At 31.9% G+C, this 17,184-nt stretch overlaps 2 protein-coding genes across 2 annotated transcripts; one reads left to right on the forward strand and one right to left on the reverse strand.

Moving 5' to 3' along the window:
* The first annotated feature begins 311 nt into the window (after positions 1–311).
* Positions 312–8,979, forward strand: LOC8269707 (serine/threonine-protein phosphatase 2A 65 kDa regulatory subunit A beta isoform). The gene is made up of 13 exons (XM_002529092.4): positions 312–464; positions 1,080–1,488; positions 2,228–2,474; positions 2,707–2,819; positions 4,372–4,451; positions 4,604–4,745; positions 4,833–4,913; positions 5,462–5,566; positions 6,351–6,533; positions 7,037–7,129; positions 8,131–8,270; positions 8,366–8,432; positions 8,538–8,979. Exons 2-13 carry the CDS (start codon positions 1,096–1,098, stop codon positions 8,655–8,657), a joined length of 1,764 nt encoding a protein of 587 aa, XP_002529138.2. The 5' UTR covers positions 312–464; positions 1,080–1,095; the 3' UTR covers positions 8,658–8,979.
* A 5,564-nt stretch (positions 8,980–14,543) lies between these two features.
* Positions 14,544–16,031, reverse strand: LOC8269709 (probable carboxylesterase 6). Its single transcript, XM_002529094.4, has one exon. It carries the CDS (start codon positions 15,916–15,918, stop codon positions 14,848–14,850), a length of 1,071 nt encoding a protein of 356 aa, XP_002529140.1. The 5' UTR covers positions 15,919–16,031; the 3' UTR covers positions 14,544–14,847.
* Positions 16,032–17,184: the final 1,153 nt, after the last annotated feature.

Below are 17,184 nucleotides of genomic sequence, written 5' to 3' on the forward strand. Positions count from 1 at the left end.
ACACTCCCACTAAAATCATGGCTCGCAAACACAAGTTGAACAGTCCAGAGTAACCTAAAAGACATTTTCCTAACCTTGTAAAAAATCTACCAGCACCTTAACCCAACTTGTCCGAACTTATTTATTATTTATTTTGCTAAAAAGAATTCTATGAATAGTGAATATTCGAGAACAAAATAAATATTTTATTCAAACTCATTTTAAAATCTGTAAGCACTGTCTGTAATAATGTATTAGAGTTTTGATGAGATTTTGTAAACAAATTTTGATTAAATTTATAAAAAAAATCCGGTTAACTCCAGGCCGAATCTAATATGGCCCATTATTACTTGTAAATAAAAATGGGCTTCATTCATTACAAACTTTAATTTCAAATCACAATCTAAAAGTAGAAAAAGGCATTTCAAACTAAGTTCTCTCTCGGAGCATCGTCGCAGGAAGCCGGCGGGAACGCATTAAGATCGGTACGAGCACTCAACTCTTCTCAACTTTTCTTTTTAATCTATTCTTTTTCTAAAGGAACGATTTTTTTTTTTTAAAGCAATCGGATTCTTTTCTTTTTTGTTTTGCGCCAAGAGAACAATAAAATAGCATCGGAGATTTAATTTCTTTTTCTTTTTTGAAATTAATGATTTTTCATTTCTTGTAGCTGGTTTCAAAAATTTAACTGGACTTGTCATACCTAAGGAGTGCGGTTGCTTGGATTTTTTCATTGGTTTTTATTTGGTATTAATTATGTGTTAAATCATTTAATTTCGTTTTCATCTTCACCAACTGTGCGTAATTGTTAAAGTTTTAAGATTCGAGAACACTTTTTATTTTTTATTTTTTTGTTATGCTTTTATTATAGCTGAGCCTCCTGGTTTGAATTCTAGGGTTTGTTATAGATCTCAGAGCTTTGATTTGTGTTGCTTTAAAATTTTTTTGCGACTTTAAATTAATTATGATCATTGCGAATCAAAATTGAAATCTTAATTAGGTGCAAAGTAAATGTGTTTGTCCTTCATTATGATAATTATATATTTATATTGATTGGGTTTATGAATTTTGATGTGTTGTGTTGTGGTATTATGTTACAGTAACTTTTAAGATACAATGTCTACTGTCGATGAGCCTCTATATCCGATAGCTGTTCTTATAGATGAGCTAAAAAATGATGACATTCAGCTCCGATTGAATTCAATCCGTAGACTATCGACAATTGCACGAGCTCTCGGGGAGGAGCGGACGAGGAAGGAGTTGATTCCATTTTTGAGTGAAAACAATGATGATGATGATGAGGTTCTCCTTGCAATGGCTGAGGAGTTGGGTGTGTTCATTCCATATGTTGGAGGTGTGGAGCATGCCCATGTTTTGCTCCCACCATTGGAGACTCTTTGCACTGTTGAGGAAACATGTGTGAGAGATAAAGCTGTGGAGTCCTTGTGTAGGATCGGGTCCCAGATGAGGGAGAGTGACTTAGTTGACTGGTTTATTCCTCTAGTCAAGGTGAGGGGACTGTTTTTTTCTCAGTTGATTAGCGTTGTTTCTTTCTTTGTTGATTACAGATTTACTAGCAGCTGAATGAATGATTGTTCATCATTTAGGCCGTTTTAGGTACAAAACTTGCTCTTAGATATCTTGTATCCTACAATCATTAGATTGTTAAATTTTGTGGTTACTAGTTTTATGGCCAGTGTTATCACGTATGGTGTGTTTACATCTTGATATCAGTTCCTGCTTTTTCTTAAATAAATAAAAAATAAAAACTATTTTCTATATGTTTATTTTGAGTGGAAACTCTAAATTTGAATTGAAGTAATGGGTTTGAAAAGATTGAAATAATCATCCTACTCATATCATTATTTTGTTGTAATTTTGCTCTAAATGCTAGTCATGTGCACCATTTTGGCCCATTGAAGCATTAGCATGCATTTTATTTATATGTAAGGGTCAGATGTAGTAACTTTCTTTATCACTTACTTATGTATCTGTATGCTTATATGAGAGATTTTTTTTTCTTTTGGCCTTTACGATCCGAGGCTTGGTTGTTGAACTCATGATTCCCACCTGAGATTTCCTTTAGTGTGACCAAGTAATGCCTGCTTGGCAGAGAGAGAGGAATATGGTTTACTTTTATGTGTATCACTGGGTCCTAATTGTAAACCAGATATGCTTTATCTTTCTAATTTGCTATTACTGCCGCCATACCTTTATTTCATTCCTATGTTAAACTTCTTATTACTAGAGGCTGGCAGCTGGAGAATGGTTTACTGCTCGAGTTTCTGCATGTGGGCTATTTCATATTGCCTATCCAAGTGCCCCTGATGTGTTAAAGGCAGAATTGCGGTCAATATACAGCCAGCTTTGTCAAGATGACATGCCTATGGTTAGGAGGTCTGCTGCCTCGAATTTGGGGAAATTTGCTGCAACAGTCGAACCTGCTCATTTGAAAACTGACATCATGTCAATATTTGAGGATCTTACCCAGGATGGTAATTTGTTTTTTATTACATGGCATTTGTACATCTGTTTTACACGGGAATATGTCAAGACAAGTTCTATGACATGGCTCAGAAGATGAAAATAAGATAATGGTTATTGAATTACCTAGAACTGTATAAGTTGCCATGCACTTGGTGGATTGGCCTTCTTGTTTTTCCATTGTAATTTCTTATCCTTTCTGAGTTGATCAAAGAAGTTCTATAATCATTTTTTTTACCTCAGATCAGGATTCTGTTCGCTTGTTGGCTGTTGAGGGTTGTGCTGCTCTTGGAAAATTGTTAGAGCCCCAGGATTGTGTTGCTCATATTCTCCCAGTTATTGTTAACTTTTCCCAGGTAATAATGTTGCTTATAGGTCACAATTTAATTTACAGTTTCTTGGCATTTTATGTATATTAGTAGTACTATTCTATTTATTGCTATTCCTTCAGAAATCCTTAAGCTAGTTGGTGCCAACAGTGCTATAGTTGCCTTTATGGATACCTTAGGCACACACTGTTTGTAAACAACCAATTCCATATGGAGTAAGTTACTGTGGTACTCCAGGCTGCAGCCATAGTTGGCCACCTATTCCTAGTATTAATGTTCTTTCTTTATGGTTTAGGCAAATAATTGGGTTCATTACTTTAACTCTGTTAACTATTACCTACTTTTGCTAGAGTTTACTCTAAGTCAAAGGTTTAAGTTGTGATCAAAATGTGTTTAACATAGTTTTATTCCAAAAAGTCCATTAGCTTTAATAACTAGAATATATTTTGGGGTAAGTGGTAGTGGGAAGGAATCAACTTAAAAGGAAAAAGAAAAACAACAAAACCCACCTTTCCCTGTATTTTCCTTCTCTAATTAGAAAAACAAACAAACAGATTACAACATTTAAGCAGTTGAACAAATCAGTTACCATTCTCATTCTTCATCTATATTTTCGACAAAACTTATTGATAGAAAAGCTTGGGGAGGAATCTTTGGCATCAAACAAGCAGGCTTTTCTTCTTAAATGTGGCTTTTATAGAATTACCCAGATATGTTGTCGTCATGGATGACTTAACCATGGTTGGAGCCTACTTGAAGCAAAGAGAAGGTTAATTGCACCTGAGGGTCTTGGGTAAAAATTTAATTGGATATAATTTGAAGATAATGGTTGTCTTAGTGGTATGAGTCAAAGATGTTTCAATTTAATGGCTTTATAATGAGTGTGTAAACGCTTGCACTGTGATAAAAGAAAAAGAAAAGAAAAAAGAAAGGATTGTAAATGGGTATTAGTGATTCTTTGTCAGCAAAACTTCAAAAGTACTTTGTGATTTTTTGCATTCCCTGTTAAAGTATAAAAAGGAAAAAGAAAACAAAGAATTACGAGATGGAATTGATGAAATTTTGATGAGACTGTAAAGAAAGAGAGCAGAGAGTATTCGGGCTATTGGATAGTAGGAAATAGTGGGTTTTCCTTATGATGATAATAGTTATTCAAAGGAACTGAATGGAGAGGGTGCAATTTCTTCATGCGATTGTAGTAGAAAAAATTGATTTAAAAAATTACAGAAAGGGAGAAAGAAAGTTTTAGTATTGAGTGTAATTTTTATTTGGGGGAAAATGGTGACGAAGTTTAACATATTTTTTTCATTTTTTTTATTAGGATTGATGTAATTGCAATTGGTTTTAGATTTAAGAACATATTTAGGGCAAATTTGTCATGTATGTCATTTGATGGCTATTATTAACATTCATTTAGTGATGAAGTTAAAAGGGAGGGATGTTTAAATTAATCATGACAAACAGAGGGCTGTACTAATCTGTTATGTGAAACCTCAGGAGGGCTAAGGTATTTAAACTCAAATAATTTCTTGACCATATTTGTTGATAAGTTCCTTTTATCTTCACTGACTCTAAATAGGACAAGTCTTGGCGTGTGCGCTACATGGTTGCAAATCAGTTATATGAACTCTGTGAAGCTGTGGGGCCTGAGCCTACTAGGTAAATCTATAATTTGACCATTGCTTAAATATACATGTACTCTATATGTTTTTCTTTTCCTTCTCTTAATATCTGTTTCTGTGTTTTGAGTATTTACTGTTGATTTACCCCATAGTGCTTCAGTGTTATTTATTTGTGGTGATTTTTCTAAGGACGGATTTGGTTCCTGCATATGTGCGCTTACTTCGTGATAATGAGGCTGAAGTACGTATAGCAGCTGCTGGAAAAGTAACAAAGTTTTGCCGCATTTTAAATCCAGAACTTGCTATTCAACATATCCTCCCCTGTGTTAAAGTATGCTTGCACAATGTCACTTATTTTATCACTTGACAATCACATTACCTGTTGAAATCTTAATACCATATATTCTTAACTCTACAGGAATTGTCATCAGATTCTTCTCAGCATGTCCGTTCTGCTTTGGCTTCTGTTATAATGGGGATGGCTCCTGTTCTTGGGAAGGTAAGATGTAATGTAATAAGGCAGGCAAGAACTTTCTGATTTGATTTCTCATGTAATGCATCTGAGATCAGATGTATTATTCGTGGTTTTTGGTTATCATTTTGACTGAATTTTATGAAAAGACATAATTACAGGGGCATAGTTCTGTCAAAATATCATTTTGGACTGACTGGGCGGTGGAAATAATATTTGTGATATCTCCACTCTTGATGTCTGGATTGTGATATAGGTTTAGTCATTTTAATCCCTTATGGAAGGATTATATACATATTCAGTTTTGTGTGATTGTGTTCCCAAGTTTTTTGTGATAGTAGGCAGTTACCTGAATAGTAATGAGCTTAAGCAGTTTGTAGATTCACACTTGAGTCTATTAGGAGTGGCATAAGTTACGATAATTTTGCGAATTATGTTTCCGTGAATGCTACTTTGCAAGCATGTGGAGCTATTATAGATTTTTGAATTTCTCCTTAACTGTTCAATCTATTCTTTGATTTCGACTAAGTGTGCACTTGTCGCATTGGAATCACCTTGTATAGTTGTTATTGCAGGATGCAACAATTGAGCAACTTCTTCCAATTTTTCTTTCCCTTCTGAAGGATGAATTTCCTGATGTGCGCCTCAACATAATCAGCAAGCTGGATCAAGTGAATCAGGTTTGAAACAACCTAGCCCTACGTTATGTTTCATGTCTCTCCTTTAATTTCTTACCCATCTCAGTAACATTTTAACCCCATTTTGAGGTGAACTTTTCGCCTCTTAAATTTTCTTCCTTCACTTTGGTAAATGGAGTCAAATGTTCATCCTTGAACCTTCTCTTTACATCCTTTAATTTCTTACCCATCTCAGTGACATTTTAACCCCATTTTGAGAACTTTTCGCCTCTTAAATTTTCTTCCTTCACTTTGGTAAATGGAATCAAAAGTTCATCCTCGTACCTTTCATCCTCTTTACATGTATACCAAATAGACCCCAAAAGGTTTTGCCCTCCTTTCAATAGCAGTGGAAGTCCTGAGATAAGGAAAACAAAACAAATGATCTCAATTTCTGCATCGAGCTTCTTCTTGTACTGTCTTCTGCACTAAAATTATTTGGAAAGGAGCTTCATCTAAGAATATCTTAGTCTTGCTATCCACTGCCCAAATTTTCTGCTGATGGCTTCATGCTAGAGATATACTTGTCTTTCTTTATATCTTTCACAAATATTTTTTTATATCAATTTCTTGGACACACTAATATTATTAATAGTCTATGGCAGTCACTTCTGTTGACCGTATGATATTGTCTGCTCTTTCTTTTCTGCTCTTTCTTTTGATTTCATGGGTGGACAGGATGGTTTCAAATGATATATGTGTATTAAACGTATAACAGAAGAAAATTTTCTTTTTCTCCTTTTCTTTTCTTCCATTCGAGTAACTCCAGAGTAAGCTTTGCTTGCAGGTTATTGGAATTGATCTACTTTCTCAATCATTATTGCCAGCCATCGTTGAGCTTGCTGAGGATAGACATTGGAGGGTCCGGCTTGCAATCATAGAGTACATACCTTTATTGGCAAGTCAGTTGGGTGTTGGGTTCTTTGATGATAAACTTGGGGCTCTTTGCATGCAGTGGTTACAGGATAAGGTTTGTGTCTTCTTATCTTCTACTTGGTTTTACGTTTGTGTCACTCTGGACTTCATTGTTCAATGATCAGCTATTGATATGTCCTTATTCTTAATGAGAGATATTATATAACTAGAAACATGCATTTCGATGCTGGCTGCTGTTGATTGAGAAGAAGCTGGATGTATGGTATAGGTCATTATGGTGCTTATTTATTGGATAGAGCTGAAAGTGGGGCATAATTGAATTGGGTTTTCCACTGATTAAGATCAGTTTTGATGCTCAACTGGGAATTTGGTTTTAAGATTTCCCTTGGCAATTAAAGATGAATTTCTCTCCTGTAGGCTTGTTGGCCTTGGTTTACAGTTTTTAATTTATCAAAAAGCGAGAAGAAAGGAAAGAGTACTGAATTTTGACTTAGTGCACCCTATCTGCATAAATCAAACTATTTGCCTTTATCAACCTTTTTAAGGATAGTGGTCTATGCCTAATACTGATATTCTTCATTGGGATTTTTGCTGCAGGTTTACTCAATTCGTGATGCTGCTGCTAATAATTTAAAACGCCTTGCTGAAGAATTTGGTCCTGAGTGGGCAATGAGGCACATAATTCCACAGGTTTGCTTTCTGATTCTTCTGTGAGGATTCCACTTGTCTAGTCATTGACAAAGCATTATCTTTGTTTCTTTCTGGCAATTCGAACTTTAACTGTTATAAATTAATTGAGGTACTTGGTATTATGTACTTTGTGTTTGATACAAAGCAGTCAAAAGCAAAAGGTGCCCTCAAGGTGACATCTTCTCCTCACAATTTTTTAAATAATTTATTCATAAAACTAGAGGCAAAAAATTAGATCATGGAGAGAATAAAGAGAGTTCAATAGCAACTAGAATTCAGAGGGTGAATATGAATAAAGTAAACAAAAATAAATAAATGGAAATAAGGAACAGATAATAGACGAAAAAAGAGGGAGATGAGAAGTGATGTAATGCAGGAAAGAAGTGGAGTAAAGATGGGTGGAATATCTGGTGTAGTGGGATAAGATTATAACAATTAGAAAATGATTGGAAGTAGGACACCAACTAAATCAGAAGACTGAATTATCCAGGATTGACTACAACTATTTTGACAAAGCAAGCTGTTTATGCCTTGCCCTTCAAAAACCCTCCTTAAGCACTGAAAGCATGCGCTTACTTAAGGAGCCTCGTCCGAAGATGTTAAAAGGGTGGACCTAAGCGAGCACTTCTTGTGCTTTTAACTACTCTGGTTTGATATGCTTATTGCTGACATGTGTATTAATGCCCAAGGCTTTCTGGGTTTAAAATAATTTAAATATTTGGAGGTGTTATCCCTGTGGCTAGGTTTCTGCAAGTAAGAGCTGGGTGGCTGAGAATTTTTAGGGCTGTGTTTGTAGAAACGTAATTTTAATTTCTTATAGCCTGTCCTCTATCCTATTTGTCCATTTAGAACACAATTGAGTTGTCTTCATCTGAAATCTTTTTGGCATGCTGGAGAGTTTCCTCATTTCATTTTTGGTGTGGTTTTCCTTTTCCTGGTTCTTTGATATTTCCACGGCCTATTATTTTCTTGAAGTGGAAGTTGGAATTTAACCCTTGTAGGTTCTGGAGATGGTAACTAATCCTCACTATTTGTACCGGATGACCATTTTACGTGCTATCTCGCTCCTTGCTCCTGTAATGGGCTCAGAAATTACATGCTCTAAACTGCTTCCAGTAGTTGCCACTGCATCAAAAGACAGGTATATCAACACATGGAACTTGCTGCTAACTCAATGTAAAGGCATTTATCATAACCTGGTGATATCTGGGGCCTGAACTTGATTGCTTCCTGCAGAGTACCCAACATCAAGTTCAATGTGGCAAAGGTGTTGCAATCTCTCATTCCCATAGTCGATCAGTCTGTAAGTTCTTTCTAAAAGTTTTGTTATTCTTTCTTCACTTTTGTATAATAATATTATCATTCAATTACCATTAACAACTTCCCTGGTTGTAAATTGATCCCACAGGTTGTAGAGAAGACCATACGTCCCTGCTTGGCTGAACTAAGTGAGGATCCCGATGTGGATGTCCGTTTTTTCGCCAACCAAGCACTTCAGTCAATTGATAACGTCATGATGTCGAGCTAGAAAGTACACCGTTACACCGAGCTGAATTTTCTATTTAAGACCAACTTGCTGAAGGTGCCAGGTTAGTTCTCTTCCTCAGTGTTGGTGCAGTTATGCCCCTCGGTGAGGTGTGACCAACATCTAACTGCCAAATTTCTCTCTTTTTTTTTTTTTCCCTTCTCATTTCCATTTATGTGCTTTAGTATGTTGTATAAACTCATTTTGTATCATCTCATGACAATATGTAGTGTATTCTTTTTATCCTTTCCCATTATTCAGATTCAAAAGCTTTTTCTAAGAAAGTTTAGATGTAATATAGTGGCCGATTGCCATTTTTGCTGAACTGTAAACTTATTGCACTTTTTTCTTTTCGCATTTTAATTTTTTGTCAATTGTCCTGCACTATGATTAGATATTTGTGACTGCATGCTTGTATTTTATTAAAAGTTTTAAATATAAAAGGGGCAATTCAAAAGAGGTCTTATTTTGTTTTATAGTTGTCGTGAACTGAGACGCATAAAGAAATCAGTGTTTAACTCAAAATAAATTATATATTTTTACAACATTACGAATTTATTTAACTAATATAGTAGTTACATTTATATAGATTAATATTAAAAATATAACCAGTGTTACATTATAAAATAAAAAATCTTTGTTTTAATTATACAGGTAATGTCAGCTAATATATTATTTATATTTAATTTTTAAATAAAGTGTTATCTAATTAAAGAAAATAATATTTTACTTATTGAATCAACTGTATTTTAATATTTTTAATATGATAATATAAAATATACATATATGATATTTCAAACATAATTAAGATCCGTATATTGATATTATCTTTCATATGATCATTTATAACTTAGTCACCCTAAAATCCCTTTATTACTCTAAGATAGACTTACTTTTATTTTATAACTTAAAAAATTACTTTTAAGCAAAAAAATAGAAACCAATCTATGGTAATTAGATAAAACAATTTATGATGACATTAATGTGGTACTAGTTTTTTCTGTTTCAAACTGTCTCAATTATGTACTTTACCGTAATTTAATAAAAAAATCTAATTTTAGATTATTTTAATTATGCTAAAAGTTTAGAATCAATAAATTTTTTTCTTTTGAAATTGGCTATTTTTTCTTTTAGTGAGTTGATTTTTAACAAAAATGGACGAAAAGATAAAGGGATACAATATATAATATTAGAAAAACAGAATTACTAATATAATATGCCAAAGCACAATATTTGGTACTTACCTTACAGCTTCTAGCCAACGATGATAAATTTGCGTTTAAGCATTGGGCAGATTAATTATTATTTTGGATGAAAACAGCACAATAAATTAAGTTCATCGAATATTTATGATTGATAAATTGAGGTAGCAGGTATTTTTTTTTAATGTATAAGAATCTAGAGTTAATTTAGAGTACATCGAGTAAAACTGTATATTTAATGCTCGAACACAGAATTTTAATTAAATTAAATCTCTTTCAATTAAATATAAAACAATTAAAGTTATATATCATACAAATAGTATTTAAATATTAATTGAATAAATTTTTAATAATAAGTTTATCACTTTATTCACTTCTATTTTTATATTTTAAATATTTAATTAATTATTGCAATGTTAGTTCTATAAAAATTTGTTATGGTTATTATTTTCTATAAAGCAATCCGACAAATAGCTCAAGGCTCCAAGTAAGCATATCAATTCTTTGGCAGATGACAAATAGTACAATAAGCATTTACTTAATTAATCAAATTAGAGAATGAATTAGTATTAGTATTAGAGTTGGTTCCATGAAATTGCACGACGTCTTTATCAAGAAAATCAAATGTTTCTGTTGTGGCCCAAAGGCAAAATGGGTACCCGCCACGTGAAAATAAAGCAACCAGCGCTTCCAAAACTGTCGCTTTTTTAAAGCTTTTAATTCAGCGTAATAAATATAAAAATTATATTTTGATATTTTACAGAATATATTAATTATTATATGATTAATTTTAAATATTAAATAAAATAGTATACTAACATAACATTAAAAAGAATTTTGTATGTCTCATTCTGTTTTTTTTTTTTTTTTTTTTTTGTAGGAATATATTGATTATATTTTAGGAAATTTTTTAGTCGAATTAAAACTTATTTTTTTTCATCAAATTATGCAGTAATATTTTTATATTACTTTATAGAAGGTTCAGTAGTTGCAAACTATATAATTAGGATAGTTATTCTTTTAAATTCATCAATTATTTTTTTAACATACCTAATATAGGGAAAAATAAATAAATTCTGAGTTTTTAGAACAAAATTTCTCCGCTTTAAATTAAGCGTTAAATATATTAATTATTTCGAGTGGATATAAGAAGGATATAATTATGTCGACAGCAACTACATTTTGGTAAGAAAGGAACGGTTGGTCATTTCATTAAGTAAATGAAAACCTAAGTTAAAATATTATAAATGGAAGTGTTAACCTGATGATATTAAAGCCAATAAAAGAATGTGAAATGAGAAAACTCAAGATATTTTTATTAACAAAACCTTAAATAGTCATTAGATACATTAGTAAATTAGAAAAAATTAAAGAGCAAATTAATAATTGTTCATGAAGAAAATCTTAGATGGATTTAGTTTATCATACCATCCTTAAATATAATCAATTGATAGGGATATATAAATCTTGTTATGTATTCTTCTGCTCTAAAGGTGAAATCTCACTTAGTATAAAAGTGGGGCTTGAACTCAAGACCTACACCTCCCAATAGCAATCGCTCTTGCCATCATTTGAGTTAGGCTAAATGTAAAATTTAATTCTTTTTTTGTTAATATCATTAACTTTTATCATTTTTTCTAAAATTTCTTGATTAAATTTCTTTTATAAAAGTTAGAATTTTAAAAATAAAATATGATAACTAATTGTATAAAAATTAATTAAAAATAAAAAGTTAACTAAATTTTGGGATAGCAAAAAAAACTATTAATTTCGAATAGAAAAATTATTTATTATATTTGTATTAATTAGTTATAATTACAAATAAAAAATAATCAAACCAACACAAATACAAATACGAGCAACAAAATACATCATGCGTTAATTTTGGAGCAGTAATATTCATCATAATTGTTGCTACCCATGAAGTGCGTAGCTGGTGGTGGGGGTTGAAGCACTTCTACCTCGAACCGGTTGGTCACCTCCACAATTTTCCCACCCACCATCCTTCTCTCATTCTACTTCTCCTTAGCCTAATCTATGTCTTTGGTCTATTATAAATACAGCCTCTACGTCTCCCAACTAATTCACACCTTCATCTCCTTCCATTATTATTATTTCATCCTAAATATCCCACTTCATTTCTTCAATCTTCTCCATGAGAAGAAGATGCAGAGATAGCGATGAAGGAGAAGAAGAAGATGGCGAAAAGCATAGTTTCCTTCGGACTGATCAGGTACTTATGTATACATATGTATCATAGGGTAAATTACACTGAATATAACCTCGTTAATCTTTTAATTTTTTTTTATTTCTTTTGTTGGAAATAAAAAAGCCATTGTAAGATAATCAAATAGTTACAAATTATATATATATATGCACTTGTCGGTACAACTGATTATTTTAATTTAAATTAAGATTCAACCGTAATTTGTTTTGAAAACCAAGAGTTAGTATTAACGCTCGGTATATTATCAATTCTTGCAGGGAAAACAGATGCCACATATGTTCACTTTGGAACACTCATTTGAGCAAGAAATAATGAGCCTGTTGTATATATTAGGGCACCAGGGTCGAGCGTCATGAATAGCTTCGACCTCGAACCATCATGAAGGTTCTCTAATCAGGAGGCCTGAATGGGATGTTACTTTCAGAAAGCCTCGACCACCAACCTTCATGAAGGTCTGAAATGGTGTCCAATTATTTCCACAAGAAGGCTTATCAACCATTGCCACCCTGCATTAGGGCACATGCATAAATTATAGAAGAATTACTAGGGTAATAGTTTATTATATAACTAGTTGTAATAACTTATTAGAATATTCATAAAATAAAAATACAATTGAACAAATTAATATAATAATTTGTAAAAAAGTTAGTGGAAGATTGAAAATCTTGAATTCAAGTCTTCATCTTTAAATTAGATAAATTTTTTATTTTACGAGGAGCGTAAGAACATGGTTGCTCTATGTTAATTTTGACATTATTGATCTAAAAAGTCACGTTAAACTGAATGTTTTTTTTTTTTTTTTGGTCTTTGTTCCAGAATTATATATGTTTCTATCTATTAATAGAAGCCATGGACTATGTGAATGATAAAAAATGTTGTAAAATGTAAAAGAGCATATAGGCCATGGGCAAACAGATGTAGAATAAACTCACAATTCATTTTCATGTGTATTTGACCTATTGGTGATATATTTGTTTGGAAAGCAAGAAAGTCCAGGAATTCATGGAATTAAATTTTCTGTTTTTGCTAATTTTCATGTTTAGAATGATTATGAGTTGTTAAATAATTATAATATTTTGATATGAGAGAATCATGTTGAAATTATATTATTTTTCTCTTATGAGCCAATTTCATTTTCATGGGTACATAAAGTTTTGTGGAAACATTTGCTTGGATTTATGAGCTTGAAATGAAATATTGAATTTCGAATTCATTATAACTTTGTTTTTTTACAAGGGAAAAACAAGATTCATTTTTATTTTAATTCAAATACTAATGCATAAAACTAAAAATTCAAATGTTGCAATAAAATATTTAGAGAACAGCTTTAGTCAAAATTAATTTATTTTATTTCAGTTATTTAATATTAATTTTATTTTAATTTAATCACTTCATAAATAAAATATTAACATATAATAAAAATAACTAATAAGAAAATAGTAACTAAAAAGATGTTTACATATTAAATTTTTTATTGATAAAATGACTAAATTGTAATTAAAATTAAAATTAAATAATTGAAATAAAAAAATTTAAAAATTTAAAATTAAAATAAAATAAAATATAAAATTTAATAACTATTTATATTTTATCCGAATATTACCTGAAACAAAAATTAATTGAAGATTCTACATTATATCTTGCATTTCATGCATAGCTAGTGACTACATTACAATCTGAAAACTTATCCAAGATTAGAATTACTCTGTTTGGAAGAATTTCCTGCAATGATGAAAAAGTTGAGCACCGCCATATTTTAGCTGGCCACTTACTTTAACGGTGAAAAGATAATAAAGCTATATATAGTAAAACTAATAGTGCTACCCAATATATAATAATATTATTATAAGTTATAGACCGACCGGTTTAGAGCATTTTTAATAGTGCCTTTTATTTTAAAAAGTATTTTTTATTTAATAAAAAATATCTTTACTTATAAAGAGTAGAAATCTTTTTTTGAATTCAATGCTCTCTTTATTTTTATCTTTATTTTATTTTATCCAACAAATATTGATATTTTAAATTATTTTTTAAAAAAATAAAAAAATAATTTTTAAAGTAAAAAGCTAAAAAATACTATTTAATAAAATATATAGAAACTTATAATGTATTAATTACAATAAGAATAAATAGTGAATTTACCTCTCTAAATGTAGAGAATCAAATCCACTTTATTTTATATTTTAAGAACAGAAAGTGTGTTGGAGTCTTATTTTATTAAATAGCTCCTTATAATAAAGAGTTTAGTTTATATAAAGAGTTCTTTGGAGATGATCTTAATATAGTAAATTTTTATAAATAAAGTAGTAATTATTAATTTATTCCTTTTTTAATTAGTCAATTAAATAAAATCAATAGAATATCCAATATAATATTACAAATTATAAGAAAATTTTAGTATAATATTAAACAATGTGATCCTAATTAGTTTATAGTACAACTCAAAGGGGCAAATCGTAATTGTCGAAAAAGAAAAATTGATAAAGTGGGTATTACTAGAGAATATTCGGAATAGGTACATAAGTTCCCACTTGTCGCCAGGACAGTTCCAAAAGGGAAAGTAACGAACTTTACAAGACAATAATAAGAAATTTATGTTACAGAAATCACATTAAGTTGCATACGCGTAATGTACAAGCTCTGAACAGGCACCAAAGCCTGCCCCTGGGCACTATGTAATGTATAATGTATGTACTCGAGGAATCTAAGTATAATGTCAAAGCCTATAGTTTTTGCCTAGCAGTGGACATGACACACTAAAAGTTCATGTGCAAATCATCCCACTAATGAACCCTTTGATTTGAGACATCATTTCAGTGGTTCTAGTTTGTGAAAGTTGAGACTTACTTAGAACTTGAAAGGCATGCCCTACACCTTTATGCACCACTTGCTCCACTCTCTTATTACCTTTACTCAAAGCAGCGACTAACTCCAAGTTCCTGTCCTTCAGTATGTCCATCTCTGATATGCATACCATTGTTGGTAAATTTATCATTGATTTCTGCATTAATTTCACTGACCCTTTTGAAAGAGGGTTGCACCATGGATGATCACGGTTAGCACCACTTGGCAAACCTAGTCTCCAATATGTATCTGATGCCGCCAGGCTGAGTGCTGACCGAGGTGGTTGCACTAAATTTTTCTCTGAATTGGTTCTTGCTTCTCCTCCAAAAAAGGGTTGAATCAAGATCATTCCTTTAAGAGTTAAAGGCTTCATGGCTGCTGCATCATAATTGTCAGAACTAAGCATTGTAATAATGTTATAAGCTATGTTGGCACCAGCACTATCACCAGCCACGATAATGTTAGAGAAATTGCAGTGCTTGGACCACCAGTACTGATCACTAGCAGCTTTTAATAAAGCCTGTTGTCTTAACCACATTAGAGCCTTAATCCCATCTTCAAAAGCAGCAGGGAGAGGATTTTCAGGTGCTAAACGATAGTTAACAGACATGATTAAACAGCCCGCTTTGGCAGCTAATCTTGCTAAGAATTCATGATAGCAACTCCAAGCGGCTGAGCCAACACAAAAGCCACCTCCATGGAAATATACAATTAAAGGTAGCTGCTGCTTGGAATTGCCATGACAAGTTGTTGGAACATAAATACGTGCCCAAATGTTTGTAGATTTGTCAATGACTGTGTCTATTGAGCTCACTCCAAGCTCTGGAGCCAATTTGCTTGTGACACATGGAACAATTTGGGGTCTTTCTACATGCCCATCTTTGTAAACTTTAATTAGCCCTGTAATTTCTTCTGTTACAACACCATGTTGGTGACGATCTTTACCAAGTTGCAGGCTGCTTAAACCCGAATCTAGTGAAATGGCAACCATTCTTTTCCTTCCGATAAAAGGAAACAGACCAGAGAGAATGATGAACACAAATCTTTAAAACCTTTTCTTTTCCTTCCTGTTTGAGGATACTTACTAGTACTTGTCCAAGCACTACCTTATATATAAATGTACAAACATATACAGGAAGATCATAAGATAAGGCAAAGTTAACCTATAAATTCATGCCAAGTGGGCAATTGGGAATTGGCCACATGTCTTCACGTGATGCAGGTGTGGGGGGGGGGGTGGTGGTGGTGGTGGTGGTTGGCTGACTGGCTAGGGTTCTCATTTTCCAAGTTTCCCATCATCTGAAAAAAGTAAGAAACTTCCTATAATATTATATTGGACGCATTTTGTTATCCTGCGGCTTCCACATTGGTTCATTGTTTCTAACCTGCATGAGAAAGGATGTTTCGAAAAATATAAACAATAAACGACTATTTGTTGTGTTTTCTTTGATTTCATTATTATTATTTGAATTACTTGCAGCATATGAATATAACCAAAAGAAAAACAAACACATTTATCATATTGGTTTAGACGACGTTATTTTAACTAGAAAATTCAGTAACAAGGTTAAAGAAAAATACAATGGACCAAACACATTTGTCTTTAACGTTAATCATATGGGTAATAATAAATAATTAAGTTAAATAATAATTAATACCCACTAATAAACTATCAACTATTAGCGATTAGCAATAACATAAATAATAGATTAAGTAATTACTTCAAAAATTGATGATGAAAAGAAAGAATCATAAAGCAAACAATATCTCGTCATTGACCATTCAACATTAAAAACATTAATCCGATAATTTGAACATATATGAGAAATAAAATTGAGGTGGGAGGAATTGTCTTTGTTGGCATTTCTCTTTCAAGATATACTATAAAGTAAAGATAATGTTAGGACCATGTTGTTGGAATTGGAACCTAAAGGCTCCACGTAAAATCACTCTTCTTTGGCACGTGACAAACTGTAAAAGGAGCAATTAATTAATCAAGTTACAGGCATTTATATTAGCCATTAAAAATCGCTAATTAAACGTGGATTGTTACTCACTGGTCTGCCACCATCAAAACATAACACTCTCAATTTAGATTAGATTAATCATGGTTGGCTCAAATCTAAACATGGATTGTACTATCAAATTGGGATTCAAACACCATTCATATGATTTTACAACTTTTTATTTACTTATTTCCGAAATGAGCTTACAAATATGCATATATCTTTAAATTTTATTTTCTGAATACTTATCA

Source organism: Ricinus communis, chromosome 4, assembly GCF_019578655.1.
Source record: "Ricinus communis isolate WT05 ecotype wild-type chromosome 4, ASM1957865v1, whole genome shotgun sequence".
Classification (NCBI taxonomy): domain Eukaryota; kingdom Viridiplantae; phylum Streptophyta; class Magnoliopsida; order Malpighiales; family Euphorbiaceae; genus Ricinus; species Ricinus communis.

Excerpts from the sequence above, each read along its gene's own strand:
- LOC8269707 (XM_002529092.4), top strand. The coding sequence starts at position 1,096 with ATGTCTACTGTCGATGAGCCTCTATATCCGATAGCTGTTCTTATAGAT. Across the intron at positions 2,475-2,706 it reads TGAGGATCTTACCCAGGATG|ATCAGGATTCTGTTCGCTTG; the intron begins GTAATTTGTTTT and ends TTTTTACCTCAG. Across the intron at positions 6,534-7,036 it reads TGCAGTGGTTACAGGATAAG|GTTTACTCAATTCGTGATGC; the intron begins GTTTGTGTCTTC and ends TTTTTGCTGCAG.
- LOC8269709 (XM_002529094.4), bottom strand. The coding sequence starts at position 15,918 with ATGGTTGCCATTTCACTAGATTCGGGTTTAAGCAGCCTGCAACTTGGT.